Genomic DNA, 25,031 nt, shown 5'->3' on the forward strand with positions numbered 1-25,031 from the left:
ACTACCCACTAAAGAGTGATAGTCACTCAAGGGATGCCGGTCCATGTGGATATTAAAACTGGATTGGCATTTCTTAATGCACCCATCCTCAACTACATTGTCACAGAGCCTACAGATACAGTTTTCTTCAGCTAACAATCCTTCACAATTCCTTCTATGGTCTATGTTATCGGACCGTTTTCTGATACTCGCCTTTGCTTGTTGATTATGTTGTTCTCGGAAAACTACGCCTCCATCTCTGTCATCAGAACCCATTCCAGAACCTCTCTTGACCTCCATGGTACTCTCGCCGGAACAGACTGCTCTGGTCAACATCATGGTCAACAGGAAAATCCGGATCACAGTCTCTTGAGGCAAGTCCATCTTAGGAGGAAACGAAGAAGAATGAGAAGGGGGAAAAAATAATTTGAGGGGGAGGGGATGGGAAGTGGAGAAAAACAATAAAAGGGAACAGGGGATCGACAACTGCTTTTGATCTTGTGATTCTCGATGCTCAGGTGCCGCCTCAGTCCTCCTGGAACAGACACTCCAGTGATACAACTTCCTCTACCGTCTGTTCCTTATCACGGGACCTCTCTGGATCAGCAACCTTCTTACAATGGGACGACTGAACCCAAGTCTCTCTCTCGGCAACCTTCAATGCTGTAGTGCTAGTCAATAAGACTTGGTATGGTCCTTCCCATCTGTCAATAAGGCAACCTGAGCGTAGAAAATTCCGTATCATTACATAATCCCCAGGTTCAATGTCATGACAATTACTATCTGGTAAATCAGGAATCACCAACTTCAAATTATCATTTTGATTCCTTAGCTGTTTACTCATGTTAATCAAGTATTTTACAGTCACTTCATTGTTACACTTCAAATCATCCTGAGGGTTAATCATAACATGCGGTTGTCGACCAAACAAGATTTCAAAAGGAGACAGATTAAGAGGTGACCTGGGAGTGGTTCTGATGCTGTACAGTACAATGGGTAAAGCTTCTGGCCATGTCAATCCTGTTTCTGCCATAACTTTGCTCAGTTTATTTTTAATAGTGCTGTTCACTCTTTCCACCTTCGCACTCGCCTGTGGACGGTATGGAGTGTGCAGCTTGCTATCAATTCCCATCAACTTACACATTCCTTGAAAGACATCACCTGTAAAATGGGTACCCCTATCACTTTCAATTATTCTAGGGATACCATATCTACATACAAATTCCTGCACAATTTTCTTAGCAGTAAACATAGCGGTATTTGTGGCCGCAGGAAATGCTTCGACCCAATTTGAGAATACATCTATACAAACAAGTACATATTTCAAATTTCGACTAGGGGGTAATTGAATAAAGTCAATCTGTATTACCTGAAAAGGACCGCCTGTAGGTGGGATATGAGATGGTTCTGTTGGTATTGCCTTTCCGATATTCTTTCTCAAGCATGTAAGGCATGACATTGCTCTCTTACTTGCATGAGATGAAAATCCTGGGGCGCACCAATATGCTCTTACCAACTTGCACATTCCTTCCTTGCCCAGATGAGTCAGCCCGTGAGCTGCCTCAGCTAAACATGGAAGATATGCTCTGGGGGCCACCGGTTTACCTTGTCCATCCGTCCAGAGTCCTGAGGACTCCTAGCCATATCCCTTTGCCTTCCAAACTGCCTTTTCCTGTGTGGAACACAAATTTTGCATCTCACACAACTTCTGTGTGTTGATGGTATTAAATACCATCAGTTGTGTGGTGTCTGTCTGTCTGGGGGTGCCAGCTGCTAACTTAGCTGCTTCGTCTGCTCGGCTGTTACCAAGTGAAACTGGGTCTTGGCTATATGTGTGTGCTTTACACTTGATAACAGCCACTCTGTCGGGTTCCTGTATCGCTGTTAGAAGCCTTTTGATGTGAGCTGCATGCGCTACCGGTGTACCAGCTGCCGTCATGAAATTTCTGAGGCGCCATAGGGCTCCGAAATCATGGACTACCCCGAATGCGTATCTAGAGTCGGTGTAGATATTGGCTGATTTGCCCTTAGCCAATTCACATGCTCTGGTTAGGGCGACCAGTTCAGCAACCTGGGCTGAGTGAGGTGGGCCTAGCGGTTCCGCTTCTATGGTGCCTTGGTCATCTACGACTGCGTATCCAGTACACAAGTCTCCCGAGTCTGACTGTCTGTGACAACTACCGTCCATGTAGAGAGTTAGATCTACATCTTCCAGTGGGTTGTCACTGATGTCAGGCCTTGCGGTAAAATTTTGGGTCAAATATTCCATACAATCATGTGTGTCCTCCTTTGTATTAAATTCTCCTTCCCCACCACTCTCATCCTCCACCCTTTGTGCCTGTCCAGGCACACCTGGGAGATATGTTGCAGGATTTAATGCACTGCATCTCCTTATGGTGATGTTTACGGGGGCCATTAGTGCCAATTCCCATCTTGTAAACCGCGCTGATGAGACGTGCCTGGTTTGGGCAGAATTTAGCAAGGCTGACACTGCATGTGGTGTATGAATTGTGAGGTTGTGACCTAGCACTACATCTTCGCTTTTCGTTACTAGCAATGCTATCGCAGCAACGCTTCGCAAGCATGTGGGGAGGGATCGCGCTACCGTATCTAGCTGAGCGCTGTAGTATGCTACTGGCCTGCTGGCATCACCGTGCTTTTGGGTTAAGACACCTGCCGCGCAACCAGCACTTTCTGTTCCGTACAGCTCAAAGGGTTTCCCATAGTCTGGCATACCTAATGCTGGTGCCTGCGTTAGGCACTGTTTAAGTCTCTCAAATGCCATCTCGGACTCGTCTGTATGCGAAATCCGATCAGGTTTGTTTGAGGAGACCATCTCCTGCAAAGGTAACGCTAGAATGGAAAACCCTGCAATCCAGTTACGGCAATACCCACACATTCCTAAAAATGTTCTGATCTGTTGCTGGGTTTGTGGCAGAGTCATGTCTCTAATTGCTTGAATTCTATCAGCGGTCAGGTGTCTCAGTCCTTGTGTTAGACAGTGTCCCAAATATTTTACCCTAGTTTGGCATAATTGTAACTTGTCTTTGGAAACCTTGTGTCCTGTGTCTGAAAGATGAAACAGGAGCTGTTTCGTATCCTTCAGGGATGCTTCCAATGAATCAGAACACAGTAGTAAATCATCCACGTACTGTATCAATATTGATCCACTCTCTGGTTGGAAAGACTGTAAACAATCATGCAAAGCCTGGGAAAATATACTTGGACTGTCTATGAAACCTTGTGGTAATCGAGTCCATGTGTATTGGACTCCTCTGTATGTGAATGCAAACAAGTATTGGCTGTCAGGGTGCAAAGGTACCGAAAAGAAAGCGGAGCAGAGGTCAATAACAGTGAAAAATTTCGCAGTGGGAGGGATTTGCATAAGGATGACAGCTGGATTTGGCACTACGGGGAACTGACTCTCAACTATTTTGTTAATCCCCCTTAGATCCTGCACTAGCCGGTAACCCCTCCCCCCACTCTTTTTCACAGGGAAGATGGGACTATTGGCAGTGCTGGACGTTCTTACCAGAATGCCCTGTTGTAGCAAGCGCTCTATTACAGGATAAACTCCTAACTCCACCTCTGGCTTCAGAGGGTACTGTGGGATTTTTGGAGCTATCCTACCATCTTTTACTTGTACAACTACCGGAGCTACGTTTGCCATTAATCCAGTGTCCTGTCCATCTTTTGTCCAAAGTGACTCTGGTATATGGGATGTCATTTCTTCTACTTGGGATGGAGTCCTATTTGTCATAATGGTATGTGACATTAATTTTGATGGGGAGTCTAACATGTCTCGCACTTCCTGAGCGTGATTCTCAGGTATGTCCAAGAATACACCTTCAGGAGTACAATAAATGACGCACCCCATTTTACACAATAAGTCTCTTCCCAGGAGATTAGTCGGTGCCGATGCAGCCAGCAAAAAGGAATGCTTGGTATGTAAAGGCCCTATTGTAATCTCGGCTGGTTTGCTAACAGGGTAGTGCTGGACTACTCCCGTTACCCCTATGGCTGGAATTGTCTTACCAGTGGTTCTCATGCCCACTGTCGAATTTATCACTGATTTGGCCGCCCCTGTATCTACAAGGAAGTTTAATGTTTTACCAGCTACATTAATTGCAATTTCGGGTTCACTTCCAAGATTTGCAATCAATTTTACTGGCTGCAGATTACAGGTATAGCCACACCCCTATTGGGTATGGTGACCTCCCTGAATCCCGCTGGCAGTACCTACTTGTGAAGGGGTTAAATGGGAACTGCCAGGAGTTTGCCAGTCTCCTTTTGGGGGATATCTTTTTGTTTCCCCTGTATGTGGCTCATAACTCCGTCTCTGTGGACCCTGATCCCAATTTCGTGTGTCATGTCGTTGTCTAGGGGGTTGGTATGATCTTTGTGAATTTTTCGCTCTACAGTCTCGTGCTATGTGTCCCTGTTTATGACAAAAATAACATGTTACCACATTTGACTTACCCACAGGGTTTGGTGATCTATACAAAGGCTGCTTTGTGGTCAGGGCCTGTATACTTACGGCCATTAACTTATCACCTTGTGACTCCCTGTGTCTGGTGATATTCCGGTCGTGATCAATAGCAGCCTCTCTCAAAGTAGCCACCGACAGACCTCGCCAACATGGTTGCGTGGTCTGTACCCTTGTCTTTAATACTTCTTTTAAACCATCCATTAGCACAGATACTGCTACTTCTTGATGATTTGCATTGGTCCTAATGTCCTCTATGCCAGTGTATTTTGCCATTTCTAATAATGCCCGGTGAAAATAATCAGCAGCTGTTTCTGACTCTTTTTGTTTAATGGAAAAAATTCTATTCCATTTGGCTACAGCTGGGAAATACTCCTTTAACTGTAAATTTATCCTTTTTACATTATCTTTGTTGTACACATCTGTAAGAGGTACATCCTGATCCAGTCCACAGTCAGCTAAGAATTGAGCTGCGTCGACATTGGAGGGTAAACATGCCCTCAGCAATATCTGCCAGTCTTTGTTATTGGGCTCTAAAGTGTTCCCTAGGTCTCTGATGTATTTCTGGCTAGCAACTAAGTCTTTTCTAGGATCAGGGAATTCAGACACTATGGTTCTTAATTCCATTCGGGAAAACGGGCTGTACATGGCAATGTTCCTGATAGGAGTGACTCCTGTAGTGTCCGTTTTCCCATTTGGAACTGCTATTACCCTCACGGGAGCAAGTTTAACAACATCATTCTGTGTAGATTCTACAGTCTGTGGTGAAATGGTTTCAGCATAGTGTATGGTGCCGTACTTACCCGTTGATACGACCTCACCTGTCCCTCCGCTAGGGGGCTTTGTTACTAATCTTATGGGTTGGGCCGTGCCTACTGTTGTTTCTGATATGGTGGCTGCTAGAGAGAGAGACGATATTGTTGCCGATTCGTCCTCTTGATCACACTCCTGGGGAAAGTTCAAAACAGGGTACAACTTGCACGGGTTAATACTTGCATTGGTTAACTTATTAACATTATCCTTAACATTTATACAGTTGCTAAGTGCCTGTTTGTTACCCCCTGATGCGTCATTCTCCGCAACCAATTTCTCTCCTGATATGTATGGTGGCGGCGGGGCCGTGGCTATAAGTTTCTTGATAGGATTAGATCCCGCCGCCAGAGCCAATCCTCTCTGTATTTCACCCTCCTGTTGCCATAGCTGCAAATAATCATAATGTTGGATTCGTCTCTTTGTTGATTTAATGAGACATATCCTCCTCCTTAAATTCATTAACACTTCTGGGCTGAAGCTACCTACTCTTGGGAATTTCTCCCCGTCATGCATTGTCATTCTCTCCCATTCACCACATAAAACTTCTGTGTGTGAGCCGTATTTTTCACACATTACGTACCTTGCCGACCCGATTGGTCGGTTCACTAAATCAACCCGAACCGAGGTTGATCGCCCCCTTCCTGAACAACTGGCCCCCATAATTTGCAGGTGTTGCTTGTTCTACCTCTGACCTTTATATCAGGGTCTTCAGCGAACCCTTACAAAAAACCAAAATGTTCACGATAGGTTGACGGTGGTGGTTTACCGAGTACCCCACTCACTCGCCCACGCCGACCAATACGCCCACACACTGATATAGTGCTGGCGTACTCGACCTAGGGCCCCTATGAACCTTCGTTTACTGGAACATGTGGGTGTGATCCGCAGAGCATTAACCCTTTCCAGTAACTGTGGGGTTGTTGGATAATTCCTGAGTGACCAGTGAACTTCCCTTTTAAAAATAAAAAATTACACAAATCACGTCAGAATGTACAAATAGTGTTTATGACCGGGTTCGTACACAAATGGTACTGGTCAGACTAACTAATGCACACAATTACGTGCGGTACAATCGTTCAGTACATAAGCAACTAATCTTATGTACGGAGCGACCAGTGGAATCGACATTCAGCAGCTGCGAATTCCTTCAGCCTGAGCTTTATGGCCTATATGGGTTACGCTCCAACCCTTCTTGGTGTTGGGCTACTTGACTCTATAGCGGACTTCCTTGTCTGCTGTACCTGGACCTCCTGGTCTGTTATGCGACCTCCTGGTCTGACCTCCTGGTCTGTTACAGTATGACCTCCTGGTCTGCTACACTCTAATGCTCTTTATATGTTTAACAAGGGATGCCTCCCTAGCCACCATGTATGTCACTTACACGTATGTACTTCACGAGAACTCGATGATTTCTGTGGTTCAATCCCCAAAATTGTAAAACTTATATAATTGCAAACACTCACTCACCACATGTACACTTTTGTTTCTATTTCTATTTCTGCGCAGAAATTTTTCTTTAGACCAGATGTGTTGTAAATTTGGAGAAGGATCTGTTAATTTAAATTTCGGATTTAAAATAGATTTGCGCTATTTATCGCCTGTTGCGCTATTTATCGCCTGTTGCGCTATTTATCGCCTGTTGAAAATCAACACTATCGTGTGACTTGAGTTACGTGGGCGTACCCAGACGCTCCGTTGCGTAATTTACGCTGCGTGCGTCGGCCTTTGCGTACGCGAGTCTCAGCCCTTTGTTAGAGACACGTGTACACAAAACCAATGTCCACCGTAACACAATGTACACGTTTATCAATGTAGATGATCCTCGATCCTCTACTGAACCCCACACCAATCTCTCCTTGTCTCTTTAGGTAGAGCTGCGTGTGTGCTTTACACTTTATCCCTTAATGCATTACTTTTACACTTTAACTATGAAATAGCGACAAATCTCTCTTAGCACGTTTATCAATTATAAAATGGCAAACAGGAGAGTGATATATGAAAATACACGAATGAAAAAGAAATGCAGATATGTGCGTGCGTACGCAAGACAGAAATAAACAGTTTTAAAAGACACTAGCGTGTTGTTCTTACCTCCGGTTCCGGATTCCTTCAGCACCCTTTACTAAGCGAAGCAGACGCTTATCCCGTCAGCACTGCGAAGAATATGATCTCCCGCCCTTTGCTGATGGATAATGTCTGCTGAAATTACCTAGCAGAGATATGTGAAGGACAGGACGAGCCGCCAATTGATAAAGCTAAATATTTATCTTATTTAAAACCCTTTAAGAGGCCTAAGAACACTGTACGCTATTGACGTATGGAGTACCGTAAGGGTACGCACGTTGCGTAGCAATCGCTTAGCCGAGGTCGAGACGCTCAAGCGTCACGTTCGCTCACAGCCAAGAGATCACAGGCAGGCACGCTATTGGCTGCCGACTAACGTAATGGTTCGCTATAGCGTAGCGGACGCTCGGGACCACGAGGAGATCACCAGCGGCGCAGACGCTCACAATGTTAAACCTTTATATCTAAACCATAAACAATGTAATATGCTGTAAAACCTTAGTGTAGAGATAGGGTGTAGATGCAACACAGTGTAACCTTATTAACTTAAAAGCTGTTTGAGCGTCACCGACGCTCTGTGAATACTTAACACTATAATAAATACACAACTACCGGGCTTAGGGTCTAACGCCTTATATGAATGTTATACTTGCAAAAGAAATAATACAGTACAAGTCATACACTACAATATAACATAGACTACCTAACCAGAAAACTACACGTGAAATACAATACAATACTATTACGTTTAAGAGAATACGAGAGAAAGAGAAGAGAGAGAGAGAGAGAGATATGGCCCATAATAACAAGAAAAACAATATGATTGCGGAGAAAACTTACGCACAAAGGGGAACGATCGCATGCGCCTCTGGACATCCAGCTCCCGATTTTCAGCAATGTGAACCGTTGAAGAGTGAGAGCTGGATGTGATCGGCTTGTCTATTTATGCCCCACACACAATACAATTCAATGGTCCCTACAATCTCATTGTTCATTGGACACAGGAATTCCTCCTCGCATTATAACAAAAGGTCATAGGTTGATTCATACAGGTGGGCTGTGACGATTTCCAACTGCTCAGGTGGGTGGGAAACTAGGTTTCCCGCCGCATGGATAAGTAAGTGCAAATAATAGTAAATGGACATAAACTTCTTATGTCCATAACTATTCGCACGAGCGATTAATCCGCTTCAAACCAACACCGGAATATTGCTAATTAAATACTCTTCCGATGGATACTAAACACCACTGTATTACTCCTGTCTGACCCTTCGTATCAAACAAAGAGGGATTTCTCTGTCCATGAACATGCTACATTAACTAAACTTTCAGATTCTATCAAAGGGACCATAATCTACAAAATACATTATATGGTGAAAATATGTAACGATTGAGTCGCACGCTACGAACACATAAACTATACCGTAAATGCTCATACCGCGCGCCCGCGGGTGCCCGCAACAGCGAGTATGCGCACGCACGGGAGAGCGCACGCATGCGCAGCGCGGACCTGTATGAGGTGCAAATATGGCATTGTGCATCGTGATATTTTTCTGACTTTGACAATACCAACACCGGCATCCCGATGCTGAGAATCCAGACAGGTGTCGGGTAAGTATACGTACGATCCCCCTCAATTCCGTAACTCTAACTCCTCCTTTCCGCAGCCGAACCCAAACATTACCCCTCCCCGCAGACTAACCCTAACCCTCCCCCCACAGCTTAAACTTAACACCCCCCCCCCCCTTTCCCGCAGCTTACCAAAGCGGACCACCGGCAGAGGTCATTCCGGGATTCTAGCATTCAGGATTCCGGTGCCAACATTTAGATCCATGTCAGGATGCCACCGTCGGCATTCCAAGCAGTATCGGGATTCAAGCAATGGTATTCCGGGATGCTGAACACCGGTATCCTGACTGGATCCCAATAAAAGTAATCTGGACCAAATAATAATAATTGAGCAAAAGTGATTCTCAGGCGGAGTATGACCATTGTTTTGTTCAGCAACCAAATCCGTTGCAAAATAAAGTTTTAGTTTTAAGTGATGAGCAATAAAAACACATGTAAGCCTGTGTAGGGGTGGGACACTGCACCACTGGACCCCACAGCAAAATGTGGAAGCAATGATGGTCCATACTGCTCTTCTGAGAATATGGATGAGTACAGCGAAGCCCCATTGACATTTATCATGTGAATTCACTGTTCATATGATGTTGCAGTTTTCCCTGATGTTTTGCATGGGCCTCTCACTGCTCAGTTCTGACCTGCTTACTGCCTGTTGTCACTGTACATGCTGCCTGTATGAAAAATGACTGGTCCATAGCCAGTTAGCTGCAAAATTGCAGTCATGGCTTTGTTTGCCGTGAAAATGGGCCTTTCACGGGTCTGCATGCTCCCACGATTCGCCTGTTCAATTCCAAATTCACGAAAACGGTATTACCGCAAAAATTGTTGCCGAAACTGAAAAATGGGTAAATCTGCCTGTACCCCTCAAAAAAGCTAAATGAACATTGGATAACAGTATAAATGTTTATTATAGGTTATAATAAAAGTATTTCTGGTAGTTGGGTAAAAATAAGAATTTACTTACCGATAATTCTATTTCTCATAGTCCGTAGTGGATGCTGGGGACTCCGAAAGGACCATGGGGAATAGCGGCTCCGCAGGAGACTGGGCACAAAGTAAAAGCTTTAGGACTAGCTGGTGTGCACTGGCTCCTCCCCCTATGACCCTCCTCCCCCTATGACCCTCCTCCAAGCCTCAGTTAGGATACTGTGCCCGGACGAGCGTACACAATAAGGAAGGATTTTGAATCCCGGGTAAGACTCATACCAGCCACACCAATCACACCGTACAACTTGTGATCTGAACCCAGTTAACAGCATGATAACAGAAGGAGCCTCTGAAAAGATGGCTCACAACAACAATAACCCGATTTTTGTAACAATAACTATGTACAAGTAATGCAGACAATCCGCACTTGGGATGGGCGCCCAGCATCCACTACGGACTATGAGAAATAGAATTATCGGTAAGTAAATTCTTATTTTCTCTAACGTCCTAGTGGATGCTGGGGACTCCGAAAGGACCATGGGGATTATACCAAAGCTCCCAAACGGGCGGGAGAGTGCGGATGACTCTGCAGCACCGAATGAGAGAACTCCAGGTCCTCCTCAGCCAGGGTATCAAATTTGTAGAATTTAGCAAACGTGTTTGCCCCTGACCAAGTAGCTGCTCGGCAAAGTTGTAAAGCCGAGACCCCTCGGGCAGCCGCCCAAGATGAGCCCACTTTCCGTGTGGAATGGGCTTTTACAGATTTTGGCTGTGGCAGGCCTGCCACAGAATGTGCAAGCTGAATTGTACTACAAATCCAACGAGCAATCGTCTGCTTAGAAGCAGGAGCACCCAGCTTGTTGGGTGCATACAGGATAAACAGCGAGTCAGATTTTCTGACTCCAGCCGTCCTGGAAACATATATTTTCAGGGCCCTGACTACGTCCAGCAACTTGGAATCCTCCAAGTCCCTAGTAGCCGCAGGCACCACAATAGGTTGGTTTAAGTGAAATGCTGAAACCACCTTAGGGAGAAATTGAGGACGAGTCCTCAATTCTGCCCTGTCCGTATGAAAAATTAGGTAAGGGCTTTTATAGGATAAAGCCGCCAATTCTGATACACGCCTGGCTGAAGCCAGGGCTAACAGCATTACCACTTTCCATGTGAGATATTTCAAGTCCACAGTGGTGAGTGGTTCAAACCAATGTGATTTTAGGAATCCCAACACTACATTGAGATCCCAAGGTGCCACTGGAGGCACAAAAGGAGGCTGTATATGCAGTACTCCCTTGACAAACGTCTGAACTTCAGGAACAGAAGCTAGTTCTTTTTGGAAGAATATCGACAGGGCCGAAATTTGAACCTTAATGGACCCTAATTTGAGGCCCATAGACAGTCCTGTTTGCAGGAAATGCAGGAATCGACCCAGTTGAAATTCCTCTGTAGGGGCCTTCCTGGCCTCGCACCACGCAACATATTTACGCCAAATACGGTGATAATGTTGTACGGTTACATCCTTCCTGGCTTTGATCAGGGTAGGGATGACTTCATCCGGAATGCCTTTTTCCTTCAGGATCCGGCGTTCAACCGCCATGCCGTCAAACGCAGCCGCGGTAAGTCTTGGAACAGACATGGTCCCTGCTGGAGCAGGTCCTGTCTTAGAGGTAGAGGCCACGGGTCTTCCGTGAGCATCTCTTGAATTTCCGGGTACCAAGTCCTTCTTGGCCAATCCGGAGCCACGAGTATAGTCTTTACTCCTCTCCTTCTTATGATTCTCAGTACTTTTGGTATGAGAGGAAGAGGAGGGAACACATACACTGACCGGTACACCCACGGTGTTACCAGAGCGTCCACAGCTATTGCCTGAGGGTCCCTTGACCTGGAGCAATATCTGTCCAGTTTTTTGTTGAGGCGAGACGCCATCATGTCCACCTTTGGTTTTTCCCAACGGATTACAATCATGTGGAAGACTTCTGGGTGAAGTCCCCACTCCCCCGGGTGAAGATCGTGTCTGCTGAGGAAGTCTGCTTCCCAGTTGTCCACTCCCGGAATGAACACTGCTGACAGTGCTATCACATGATTTTCCGCCCAGCGAAGAATCCTTGCCACTTCCGTCATTGCCCTCCTGCTTCTTGTGCCGCCCTGTCTGTTTACGTGGGCGACTGCCGTGATGTTGTCCGACTGGATCAATACTGGCTGACCCTGAAGCAGAGGCCTTGCCTGACTTAGGGCATTGTAAATGGCCCTTAGTTCCAGGATATTTATGTGAAGTGACGTTTCCATGCTTGACCACAAGCCCTGGAATTTTTTTTTTTTTTTCCTGTGTGACTGCTTCCCAGCCTCTCAGGCTGGCATCCGTGGTCACCAGGACCCAATCCTGAATGCCGAATCTGCGGCCCTCTAGGAGATGAGCACTCTGTAACCACCACAGGAGAGACACCCTTGTCCTTGGAGACAGGGTTATCCGCTGATGCATTTGAAGATGCGATCCGGACCATTTGTCTAGCAGATCCAACTGAAAAGTTCTTGCGTGGAATCTGCCGAATGGAATCGCTTCGTAAGAAGCCACCATCTTTCCCAGGACCCTTGTGCACTGATGCACTGACACCTGGCCTGGTCTTAGGAGTTTCCTGACTAGGTCGGATAACTCCCTGGCTTTCTCTTCCGGAAGAAACACCTTTTTCTGTACTGTGTCCAGAATCATCCCTAGGAACAGCAGACGTGTCGTCGGAATCAGCTGCGATTTTGGAATATTTAGAATCCATCCGTGCTGTCGTAGTACTATTTGAGATAGTGCTACTCCGACCTCTAACTGTTCTCTGGACCTTGCCCTTATCAGGAGATCGTCCAAGTAAGGGATAATTAAGACGCCTTTTCTTCGAAGAAGAATCATCATTTCGGCCATTACCTTGGTAAAGACCCGGGGTGCCGTGGACAATCCAAACGGCAGCGTCTGAAACTGATAGTGACAGTTCTGTACCACAAACCTGAGGTACCCTTGGTGAGAAGGGCAAATTGGGACATGGAGGTAAGCATCCTTGATGTCCAGAGACACCATGTAGTCCCCTTCTTCCAGGTTCGCTATCACTGCTCTGAGTGACTCCATCTTGAACTTGAACCTTTTTATGTAAGTGTTCAAGGCTTTCAGATTTAAAATGGGTCTCACCGAGCCGTCCGGCTTCGGTACCACAAACAGCGTGGAGTAATACCCCTTTCCCTGTTGTAGGAGGGGTACCTTGATTATCACTAGCTGGGAATACAGCTTGTGAATGGCTTCCAATACCGCCTCCCTGTCGGGGGTAGACGTTGGTAAAGCAGACTTCAGGAACCGGCGAGGGGGAGACGTCTCGAATTCCAATTTGTACCCCTGAGATACTACCTGCAGGATCCAGGGGTCCACTTGCGAGTGAGCCCACTGCGCGCTGAAAATCTTGAGACGGGCCCCCACCGTGCCTGAGTCCGCTTGTAAGGCCCCAGCGTCATGCTGAGGACTTGGCAGAAGCGGGGGAGGGCTTCTGTTCGTGGGAAGAAGCTGTCTGTTGCAGTCTTTTTCCCCTTCCTCTGCCCCGGGGCAGATATGAGTGGCCTTTTGCCCGCTTGCCCTTATGGGGACGAAAGGACTGAGCCTGAAAAGACGGTATCTTTTTCTGCTGCGAGGTGACTTGGGGTAAAAAGGTGGATTTCCCAGCCGTTGCCGTGGCCACCAGGTCCGATAGACCACCCCCAAATAACTCCTCCCCTTTATACGGCAATACTTCCATATGCCGTTTGGAATCCGCATCCCCTGACCACTGTCGCATCCATAATCCTCTTCTGGCAGAAATGGACATCGCACTTACTCTTGATGCCAGAGTGCAAATGTCTCTCTGTGCATCTCGCATATATAGGAATGCATCCTTTAAATGCTCTATAGTCAATAATATATTGTCCCTGTCCAGGGTATCAATATTTTCAGTCAGGGAATCCGACCAAGCCACCCCAGCACTGCACATCCAGGCTGAGGCGATTGCTGGTCGTAGTATAATACCAGTATGTGTGTATATACTCTTAAGGATATTTTCCAGCTTTTTATCAGCTGGTTCCTTTAAGGCGGCCGTATCAGGAGACGGTAACGCCACTTGTTTTGATAAGCGTGTGAGCGCCTTATCTACTCTAGGGGGTGTTTCCCAACGCGCCCTAACCTCTGTCGGGAAAGGGTATAATGCCAATAATTTTTTAGAAATTAGCAGTTTCTTATCGGGGGAAACCCACGCTTCATCACACACCTCATTCAATTCATCTGATTCGGGAAAAACCACGGGTAGTTTTTTCACACCCCACATAATACCCTTTTTTGTGGTACTTGTAGTATCAGAAATGTTCAAAACCTCCTTCATTGCCGTGATCATGTAACGTGTGGCCCTACTGGAAAATACGTTTGTTTCCTCACCGTCGACACTGGAGTCAGTGTCCGTGTCAGTGTCTGTATCGACCTGAGGTAACGGGCGTTTTATAGCCCCTGACGGTGTTTGAGACGCCTGTACAGGTATCAACTGATTTGCCGGCTGTCTCATGTCGTCAACAGTCTTTTGTAAAGTGCCGACACTATCACGTAATTCTTTCCATAAGACCATCCAGTCAGGTGTCGACTCCCTAGGGGGTGACATCACTAACACAGGCAATTGCTCCGCCTCCACACCATTTTCCTCCTCATACATGTCGACACAGCGTACCGACACACAGCACACACACAGGGAATGCTCTGATAGAGGACAGGACCCCACTAGCCCTTTGGGGAGACAGAGGGAGAGTTTGCCAGCACACACCAGAGCGCTATATATATGATAGGGATAACCTTATATAAGTGTTTTTCCCTAATATAGCTGCTGTATATATTAATATGCCAATTTAGTGCCCCCCCTCTCTTGTTTTACCCTGTTTCTGTTGTGCAGGACTGCAGGGGAGAGTCAGGGAGCCTTCCTCCAACGGAGCTGTGAGGAAAAAATGGCGCTTGTGTGCTGAGGAGATAGGCTCCGCCCCTTTTTCGGAGGCCTTTCTCACGCTTTTTTGTGGAAAACTGGCAGGGGTTAAATACATCCATATAGCCCAGGAGCTATATGTGATGTATTTTTAGCCATTTAAGGTATTTTCATTGCGTCCCAGGGCGCCCCCCCCCAGCGCCCTGCACCCTCAGTGACCGGAGTGTGAAGTGTGCTGAGAGCAATGGCGCACAGCTGCGGTGCTGTGCGCTACCTTATTGAAGACAGGACGTCTTCTGCCGCCGATTTTCCGGACCTCTTCACTCTTCTGGCTCTGTAAGGGGGCCGGCGGCGCGGCTCCGGGACCCATCCATGGCTGGGCCTGTGATCGTCCCTCTGGAGCTAATGTCCAGTAGCCTAAGAAACCCAATCCACTCTGCACGCAGGTGAGTTCGCTTCTTCTCCCCTTAGTCCCTCGATGCAGTGAGCCTGTTGCCAGCAGGTCTCACTGAAAATAAAAAAACCTATTTAAACTTTTACTCTAAGCAGCTCAGGAGAGCCACCTAGATTGCACCCTTCTCGTTCGGGCACAAAATCTTAACTGAGGCTTGGAGGAGGGTCATAGGGGGAGGAGCCAGTGCACACCAGCTAGTCCTAAAGCTTTTACTTTGTGCCCAGTCTCCTGCGGAGCCGCTATTCCCCATGGTCCTTTCGGAGTCCCCAGCATCCACTAGGACGTTAGAGAAATGACTGTTATATGCATTTTGTTTTTTTAAATGTAAAAAATTATAGAAAGCAATTTTTTTCTGCAAGATAAGTTCTAAAATTAAATTTGAGTTACATAAAAATGGGTATAAGTATATATTCGGGTCATTTTAGGGGACTTTTGAAAAAAATAGTGGAAACAAACTGATTACTCCCACCTGCAAGTCTAAAAATACTTGTCCCACTTATAAAGCACCCCAGTATACCTGTCCCATACCTTGTACCTCGATTTCCATAATTTTGCACTTTTGTACCCCCAAAATGACATGTCATAGTCATTCAGGGGGGTGTTCAAGGGGTTCTGAACCAAATTCCAACATTTTTCACTTTAAAAAGGGATTATTTCCAACTTTACTCATAGGTAGTGAATTTAAATTTGTGGTAAGATTACAACGAATCCATGCAAGTCACTGCGGATAAATACTTTCCTCTGCCCAGTCACATCTGTGCGTGTAAACTGGGCGGTCAGTGTGGACATGCTCCCTATGCTTTGCAAGTAGACTGGCTTTTGCAGAGGTTGCCCTTGCAGCCTAGGGGCCCATGAGGGGACCCATAAGAAGCAGCTGCATCATTAGCCTGTGTTGCTATCAGGGTCGTCTGAATGAGGGGGGGGGGGGGGGCAAGGGCGCAGCATGCCCCGCCAAACTTGACAGAGGCGTAATTTCGCTTATTAATGCAATTTAGTGCAATTATGATTGTATTTGTCTACTTTTACTCTAGTGTGTAAGGTTGATACATTTATTTATTTTATACGTCGGCTCTCATTCTTTCCCTGGTACACTGAGCAGCCGTTTCTTGTTTTAATTTATTCTCTGTCTAACACCCACTTAGTGTTTACGGCCGCGCTATTTATCAGGGGAATTACCTTTTATTATTTAGTCTATTTCAGAGGCGCTTTTGTAAGCAGTTATTTGTTTTTTCTCTTCAATAACTGTTGGGAAGGGAGTGCGCTTACCGGCGGATGACCACGAAGACTACTTTGGACAGTCTGCCACCGCTGCGTGTTGCCCATGTGTCTTGGCTGGCTCTTCACATTGATGCATTACAGGAGGCGTGGCCATGCTGAGCCTGCTGGGAAATCCCCGCCTCCTCCCAGTAATGCCTCTGTGTGAAGAGCCGGCCAGGACACAGGACATGGGCAACACGCAGCGGCAGCAGACTGTCCAAAGTAGGACTGGAGTCTCCTCGGTGATTCGCCGGTAAGTGCTCCCCGCATGGGGTGGGGATGAGGTGGGGTGTGTGCAATCGTTGGGGAGCGCCAAATGTTTTTTTTTTCCACACACCCCCATCCACATAACTATGTGGCGCCCCTGGTTGCTATACACAGCCCTTTACTTGAACATCAGAAGGTGTGTCTAAAACACAAGGGTCCTGTGAGAACGTGTGCACATTAACTGACATGACTGACGTATTTTTTTTTCTCTCCTACTTTTACAGAAAGAACCAAGTTAGGGGACTCAGAGTATCCACTTATCTGCAGGATACTGCATAGCCCCTGTGAGAGGATCGCCAGGTTATTTTTAATGGAAACTGATCTTGGAGAGGAGGTCTCACATGATGTAAGACAGCAGACATGCATATTGTTTGCTTGCATATTCCATTTATTAACGGATGGGAGGTGCCATACTTTGTGCTTTGTGATATTTGTTACAGTATATCAACCATTCACTCAAGTAAACAAGTGTTTTAACATTTTACTACTATTTCTATACCATATTGTGCTATACTTTTTTTGGGAGAAGTTATTGTTTTGCTTAACTTTGTGTATATGGAGCAGGTGGGGAGGGGTGGCGACAAAAACTGACAAAACTGACGCAATGTGCAAGAGGTTTCAGGTTCTCTGTGACAAACTGCTTGATTGCTTTGATGAAGCTAGACGCTGGAGTGGTAGCGTGTACAGTACTTGCTTGAAACACCACTGTGTCTTTTGTGGGCAAGGTGATCTCCAGCTGTGATACCTAACATTTTATTTATTACGAGTTATTTATATCGCACATACATTAGAGATGAGCGGGTTCGGTTCCTCGGAATCCGAACCCGCCCGAACTTCATGGTTTTTTTTACGGGTCCGAGCGACTCGGATCTTCCCGCCTTGCTCGGTTAACCCGAGCGCGCCCGAACGTCATCATGACGCTGTCGGATTCTCGCGAGGCTCGGATTCTATCGCGAGACTCGGATTCTATATAAGGAGCCGCGCGTCGCCGCCATTTTCACTCGTGCATTGAGATTGATAGGGAGAGGACGTGTCTGGCGTCCTCTCCATTAGAATAGAGATAGATTAGATAGAGAGAGAGAGATTGTGCAGAGTCGCAGACAGAGTTAGTTTACCACAGTCAGTGACCAGTGCAGTTGCTAGTTAACTTTTATTTAATATAATATATCCGTTCACTTCTCTCTGCTATATCCGTTCTCTGCCTGAAAAAAAAAACGATACACAGCACAGTCAGTCACACAGTGTGACTCAGTCTGTGTGCACTCAGCTCAGCCCAGTGTGCTGCACAGTCATCAATGTATAAATTAAAAGCTTATAATTAATTGTGGGGGAGACTGGGGAGCACTGCAGGTTGTTAGCAGGAGCCAGGAGTACAATTATATTAATTAACAGTGCACACTTTTGCTGCAGGAGTGGTGACCAGTGCCTGACCACCAGTATAGTATTGTTGTATACTACTAATATCTCTTTAAATATCAACCAGTCTATATTAGCAGCAGACACAGTACAGTGCGGTAGTTCACGGCTGTGGCTACCTCTGTGTCGGCACACGGCAGGCAGTCCGTCCGACCAGAATTGTATTATTTATTATTATATACCTACCACCTAACCGTGGTTTTTTTTTCATTCTTTATACCGTCATAGTGTCATCCTAATTGTTACGAGTATACTACTATCTCTTTATCAACCAGTGTACAGTGCGGTAGTTCACGGCTGTGGCTACCTCTGTGTCGGCACACGGCAGGCAGTCCGTCCGACCAGAATTGTATTATTTATTATTATATACCTACCACCTAACCGTGGTTTTTTTTTCATTCTTTATACCGTCATAGTGTCATCCTAATTGTTACGAGTATACTACTATCTCTTTATCAACCAGTGTACAGTGCGGTAGTTCACGGCTGTGGCTACCTCTGTGTCGGCACACGGCAGGCAGTCCGTCCGACCAGAATTGTATTATTTATTATTATATACCTACCACCTAACCGTGGTTTTTTTTTTCATTCTTTATACCGTCATAGTGTCATCCTAATTGTTACGAGTATACTACTATCTCTTTATCAACCAGTGTACAGTGCGGTAGTTCACGGCTGTGGCTACCTCTGTGTCGGCACACGGCAGGCAGTCCGTCCGACCAGAATTGTATTATTTATTATTATATACCTACCACCTAACCGTGGTTTTTTTTTTCATTCTTTATACCGTCATAGTGTCATCCTAATTGTTACGAGTATACTACTATCTCTTTATCAACCAGTGTACAGTGCGGTAGTTCACGGCTGTGGCTACCTCTGTGTCGGCACACGGCAGGCAGTCCGTCCGACCAGAATTGTATTATTTATTATTATATACCTACCACCTAACCGTGGTTTTTTTTTCATTCTTTATACCGTCATAGTGTCATCCTAATTGTTACGAGTATACTACTATCTCTTTATCAACCAGTGTACAGTGCGGTAGTTCACGGCTGTGGCTACCTCTGTGTCGGCACACGGCAGGCAGTCCGTCCGACCAGAATTGTATTATTTATTATTATATACCTACCACCTAACCGTGGTTTTTTTTTCATTCTTTATACCGTCATAGTGTCATCCTAATTGTTACGAGTATACTACTATCTCTTTATCAACCAGTGTACAGTGCGGTAGTTCACGGCTGTGGCTACCTCTGTGTCGGCACACGGCAGGCAGTCCGTCCGACCAGAATTGTATTATTTATTATTATATACCTACCACCTAACCGTGGTTTTTTTTTCATTCTTTATACCGTCATAGTGTCATCCTAATTGTTACGAGTATACTACTATCTCTTTATCAACCAGTGTACAGTGCGGTAGTTCACGGCTGTGGCTACCTCTGTGTCGGCACACGGCAGGCAGTCCGTCCGACCAGAATTGTATTATTTATTATTATATACCTACCACCTAACCGTGGTTTTTTTTTTCATTCTTTATACCGTCATAGTGTCATCCTAATTGTTACGAGTATACTACTATCTCTTTATCAACCAGTGTACAGTGCGGTAGTTCACGGCTGTGGCTACCTCTGTGTCGGCACACGGCAGGCAGTCCGTCCGACCAGAATTGTATTATTTATTATTATATACCTACCACCTAACCGTGTTTTTTTTTTCATTCTTTATACCGTCATAGTGTCATCCTAATTGTTACGAGTATACTACTATCTCTTTATCAACCAGTGTACAGTGCGGTAGTTCACGGCTGTGGCTACCTCTGTGTCGGCAGTCGGCAGGCAGTCCGTCCATCCATAATTGTATTATTATTATAATATATACCACCTAACCGTGGTTTTTTTATACCACCTAACCGTGGCAGTCCGTCCATAATTGTATACTAGTATCCAATCCATCCATCTCCATTGTTTACCTGAGGTGCCTTTTAGTTCTGCCTATAAAATATGGAGAACAAAAAAGTTGAGGTTCCAAAATTAGGGAAAGATCAAGATCCACTTCCACCTCGTGCTGAAGCTGCTGCCACTAGTCATGGCCGAGACGATGAAATGCCAGCAACGTTGTCTGCCAAGGCCGATGCCCAATGTCATAGTACAGAGCATGTCAAATCCAAAACACCAAATATCAGAAAAAAAAGGACTCCAAAACCTAAAATAAAATTGTCGGAGGAGAAGCGTAAACTTGCCAATATGCCATTTACCACACGGAGTGGCAAGGAACGGCTGAGGCCCTGGCCTATGTTCATGGCTAGTGGTTCAGCTTCACATGAGGATGGAAGCACTCAGCCTCTCGCTAGAAAACTGAAAAGACTCAAGCTGGCAAAAGCACCGCAAAGAACTGTGCGTTCTTTGAAATCCCAAATCCACAAGGAGAGTCCAATTGTGTCGTTTGCGATGCCTGACCTTCCCAACACTGGACGTGAAGAGCATGCGCCTTCCACTATTTGCATGCCCCCTGCAAGTGCTGGAAGGAGCACCCGCAGTCCAGTTCCTGATAGTCAGATTGAAGATGTCAGTGTTGAAGTACACCAGGATGAGGAGGATATGGGTGTTGCTGGCGCTGGGGAGGAAATTGACCAGGAGGATTCTGATGGTGAGGTGGTTTGTTTAAGTCAGGCACCCGGGGAGACACCTGTTGTCCGTGGGAGGAATATGGCCGTTGACATGCCAGGTGAAAATACCAAAAAAATCAGCTCTTCGGTGTGGAGGTATTTCACCACAAATGCGGACAACAGGTGTCAAGCCGTGTGTTCCCTTTGTCAAGCTGTAATAAGTAGGGGTAAGGACGTTAACCACCTCGGAACATCCTCCCTTATACGTCACCTGCAGCGCATTCATAATAAGTCAGTGACAAGTTCAAAAACTTTGGGTGACAGCGGAAGCAGTCCACTGACCAGTAAATCCCTTCCTCTTGTAACCAAGCTCACGCAAACCACCCCACCAACTCCCTCAGTGTCAATTTCCTCCTTCCCCAGGAATGCCAATAGTCCTGCAGGCCATGTCACTGGCAAGTCTGACGAGTCCTCTCCTGCCTGGGATTCCTCCGATGCATCCTTGCGTGTAACGCCTACTGCTGCTGGCGCTGCTGTTGTTGCCGCTGGGAGTCGATGGTCATCCCAGAGGGGAAGTCGTAAGCCCACTTGTACTACTTCCAGTAAGCAATTGACTGTTCAACAGTCCTTTGCGAGGAAGATGAAATATCACAGCAGTCATCCTACTGCAAAGCGGATAACTGAGGCCTTGGCATCCTGGGTGGTGAGAAACGTGGTTCCGGTATCCATCATTACTGCAGAGCCAACTAGAGACTTGTTGGAGGTACTGTGTCCCCGGTACCAAATACCATCTAGGTTCCATTTCTCTAGGCAGGCGATACCGAAAATGTACACAGACCTCAGAAAAAGAGTCACCAGTGTCCTAAAAAATGCAGCTGTACCCAATGTCCACTTAACCACGGACATGTGGACAAGTGGAGCAGGGCAGGGTCAGGACTATATGACTGTGACAGCCCACTGGGTAGATGTATGGACTCCCGCCGCAAGAACAGCAGCGGCGGCACCAGTAGCAGCATCTCGCAAACGCCAACTCTTTCCTAGGCAGGCTACGCTTTGTATCACCGCTTTCCAGAATACGCACACAGCTGAAAACCTCTTACGGCAACTGAGGAAGATCATCGCGGAATGGCTTACCCCAATTGGACTCTCCTGTGGATTTGTGGCATCGGACAACGCCAGCAATATTGTGTGTGCATTAAATCTGGGCCAATTCCAGCACGTCCCATGTTTTGCACATACCTTGAATTTGGTGGTGCAGAATTTTTTAAAAAACGACAGGGCCGTGCAAGAGATGCTGTCGGTGGCCAGAAGAATTGCGGGACACTTTCGGCGTACAGGCACCACGTACAGAAAACTGGAGCACCACCAAAAACTACTGAACCTGCCCTGCCATCATCTGAAGCAAGAAGTGGTAACGAGGTGGAATTCAACCCTCTATATGCTTCAGAGGTTGGAGGAGCAGCAAAAGGCCATTCAAGCCTATACAATTGAGCACGATATAGTAGGTGGAATGCACCTGTCTCAAGTGCAGTGGAGAATGATTTCAACGTTGTGCAAGGTTCTGATGCCCTTTGAACTTGCCACACGTGAAGTCAGTTCAGACACTGCCAGCCTGAGTCAGGTCATTCCCCTCATCAGGCTTTTGCAGAAGAAGCTGGAGGCATTGAAGGAGGAGCTAACACGGAGCGATTCCGCTAGGCATGTGGGACTTGTGGATGCAGCCCTTAATTCGCTTAACAAGGATTCACGGGTGGTCAATCTGTTGAAATCAGAGCACTACATTTTGGCCACCGTGCTCGATCCTAGATTTAAAGCCTACCTTGGATCTCTCTTTCCGGCAGACACAGGTCTGCTGGGGTTGAAAGACCTGCTGGTGACAAAATTGTCAAGTCAAGCGGAACGCGACCTGTCAACATCTCCTCCTTCACATTCTCCCGCAACTGGGGGTGCGAGGAAAAGGCTCAGAATTCCGAGCCCACCCGCTGGCGGTGATGCAGGGCAGTCTGGAGCGACTGCTGATGCTGACATCTGGTCCGGACTGAAGGACCTGACAACGATTACGGACATGTCGTCTACTGTCACTGCATACGATTCTCTCAACATTGATAGAATGGTGGAGGATTATATGAGTGACCGCATCCAAGTAGGCACGTCACACAGTCCGTACTTATACTGGCAGGAAAAAGAGGCAATTTGGAGGCCCTTGCACAAACTGGCTTTATTCTACCTAAGTTGCCCTCCCACAAGTGTGTACTCCGAAAGAGTGTTTAGTGCCGCCGCTCACCTTGTCAGCAATCGGCGTACGAGGTTACATCCAGAAAATGTGGAGAAGATGATGTTCATTAAAATGAATTATAATCAATTCCTCCGCGGAGACATTGACCAGCAGCAATTGCCTCCACAAAGTACACAGGGAGCTGAGATGGTGGATTCCAGTGGGGACGAATTGATAATCTGTGAGGAGGGGGATGTACACGGTGATATATCGGAGGGTGAAGATGAGGTGGACATCTTGCCTCTGTAGAGCCAGTTTGTGCATGGAGAGATTAATTGCTTCTTTTTTGGGGGGGGTCCAAACCAACCCGTCATATCAGTCACAGTCGTGTGGCAGACCCTGTCACTGAAATGATGGGTTGGTTAAAGTGTGCATGTCCTGTTTTGTTTATACAACATAAGGGTGGGTGGGAGGGCCCAAGGATAATTCCATCTTGCACCTCTTTTTTCTTTTCTTTTTCTTTGCATCATGTGCTGATTGGGGTGGGTTTTTTGGAAGGGACACCCTGCGTGACACTGCAGTGCCACTCCTAGATGGGCCCGGTGTTTGTGTCGGCCACTAGGGTCGCTAATCTTACTCACACAGCTACCTCATTGCGCCTCTTTTTTTCTTTGCGTCATGTGCTGTTTGGGGAGGGTTTTTTGGAAGGGACATCCTGCGTGACACTGCAGTGCCACTCCTAGATGTGCCCGGTGTTTGTGTCGGCCACTAGGGTCGCTAATCTTACTCACACAGTCAGCTACCTCATTGCGCCTCTTTTTTTCTTTGCGTCATGTGCTGTTTGGGGAGGGTTTTTTGGAAGGGCCATCCTGCGTGACACTGCAGTGCCACTCCTAGATGGGCCCGGTGTTTGTGTCGGCCACTAGGGTCGCTAATCTTACTCACACAGCTACCTCATTGCGCCTCTTTTTTTCTTTGCGTCATGTGCTGTTTGGGGAGGGTTTTTTGGAAGGGACATCCTGCGTGACACTGCAGTGCCACTCCTAGATGGGCCCGGTGTTTGTGTCGGCCACTAGGGTCGCTTATCTTACTCACACAGCGACCTCGGTGCAAATTTTAGGACTAAAAATAATATTGTGAGGTGTGAGGTATTCAGAATAGACTGAAAATGAGTGTAAATTATGGTTTTTGAGGTTAATAATACTTTGGGATCAAAATGACCCCCAAATTCTATGATTTAAGCTGTTTTTTAGTGTTTTTTGAAAAAAACACCCGAATCCAAAACACACCCGAATCCGACAAAAAAAATTCGGTGAGGTTTTGCCAAAACGCGTTCGAACCCAAAACACGGCCGCGGAACCGAACCCAAAACCAAAACACAAAACCCGAAAAATTTCAGGCGCTCATCTCTAACATACATAGTCCGCAGCACCACTCACATCAGTCCCTGCCCCAGTCGAGCTTACAGTCTGCATTCCCTACCACATACACACACTTACACACTAGTTTAAATTTTTGTCAGGAGCTAGTTAACCTACCAGTATATTTTTGGCGTGTGGAAGGAGTACCCAGAGGAAACCCACGCAAGCATGGGAAGAATATCTGGAGGAGGGAGGAATAAACCAGAGAAGTAGTAAATATTATTTAAATATAATTTAGAAAAAAACTGTGAAGTAAGTAACGTTATAATATATGAGGTTTCTGAATACTTCAATTTGGCAAAAATAATAATCGGCTCATGTTGGGCTATAGCTCATTTATGCAAGCAAGTGACATACTCCACCCACTTCTCTGCTTCAGTTCTGCTTCCCCACAGTACATTTATTACAAAAGACATTATTTTGGTCACAGTACACCTGGGTGTGGATCATAGGGTCGACAGTCATTAGGTCGACCACTATTGGTCGACAGTGAGTAGGTCAACACCTGAAATAGGTCGACGTGATCATTAGGTTGACATGGAT

General features: G+C 46.3%; 1 protein-coding gene and 1 long non-coding RNA gene across 9 annotated transcripts in view; one reads left to right on the forward strand and one right to left on the reverse strand.

The window, feature by feature from the left end:
* RASSF4 (Ras association domain family member 4) overlaps positions 1-25,031 on the forward strand; it is a 467,259-nt gene that overhangs the window by 387,203 nt on the left and 55,025 nt on the right. For all 8 annotated transcript variants that reach the window (XM_063958615.1, XM_063958612.1, XM_063958620.1 and 5 more), the window contains one exon: positions 17,056-17,177. In XM_063958615.1, the coding sequence (XP_063814685.1) occupies positions 17,056-17,177 (122 nt within the window). The remainder of the gene's footprint in view (positions 1-17,055; positions 17,178-25,031) is intronic.
* The window catches only part of LOC135055035 (uncharacterized), a 272,995-nt gene that overhangs the window by 80,324 nt on the left and 167,640 nt on the right, over positions 1-25,031 (reverse strand). The gene's annotated exons all lie outside the window — the stretch shown is intronic.

Source organism: Pseudophryne corroboree, chromosome 3 (assembly GCF_028390025.1).
Source record: "Pseudophryne corroboree isolate aPseCor3 chromosome 3, aPseCor3.hap2, whole genome shotgun sequence".
Lineage (NCBI taxonomy): Eukaryota > Metazoa > Chordata > Amphibia > Anura > Myobatrachidae > Pseudophryne > Pseudophryne corroboree.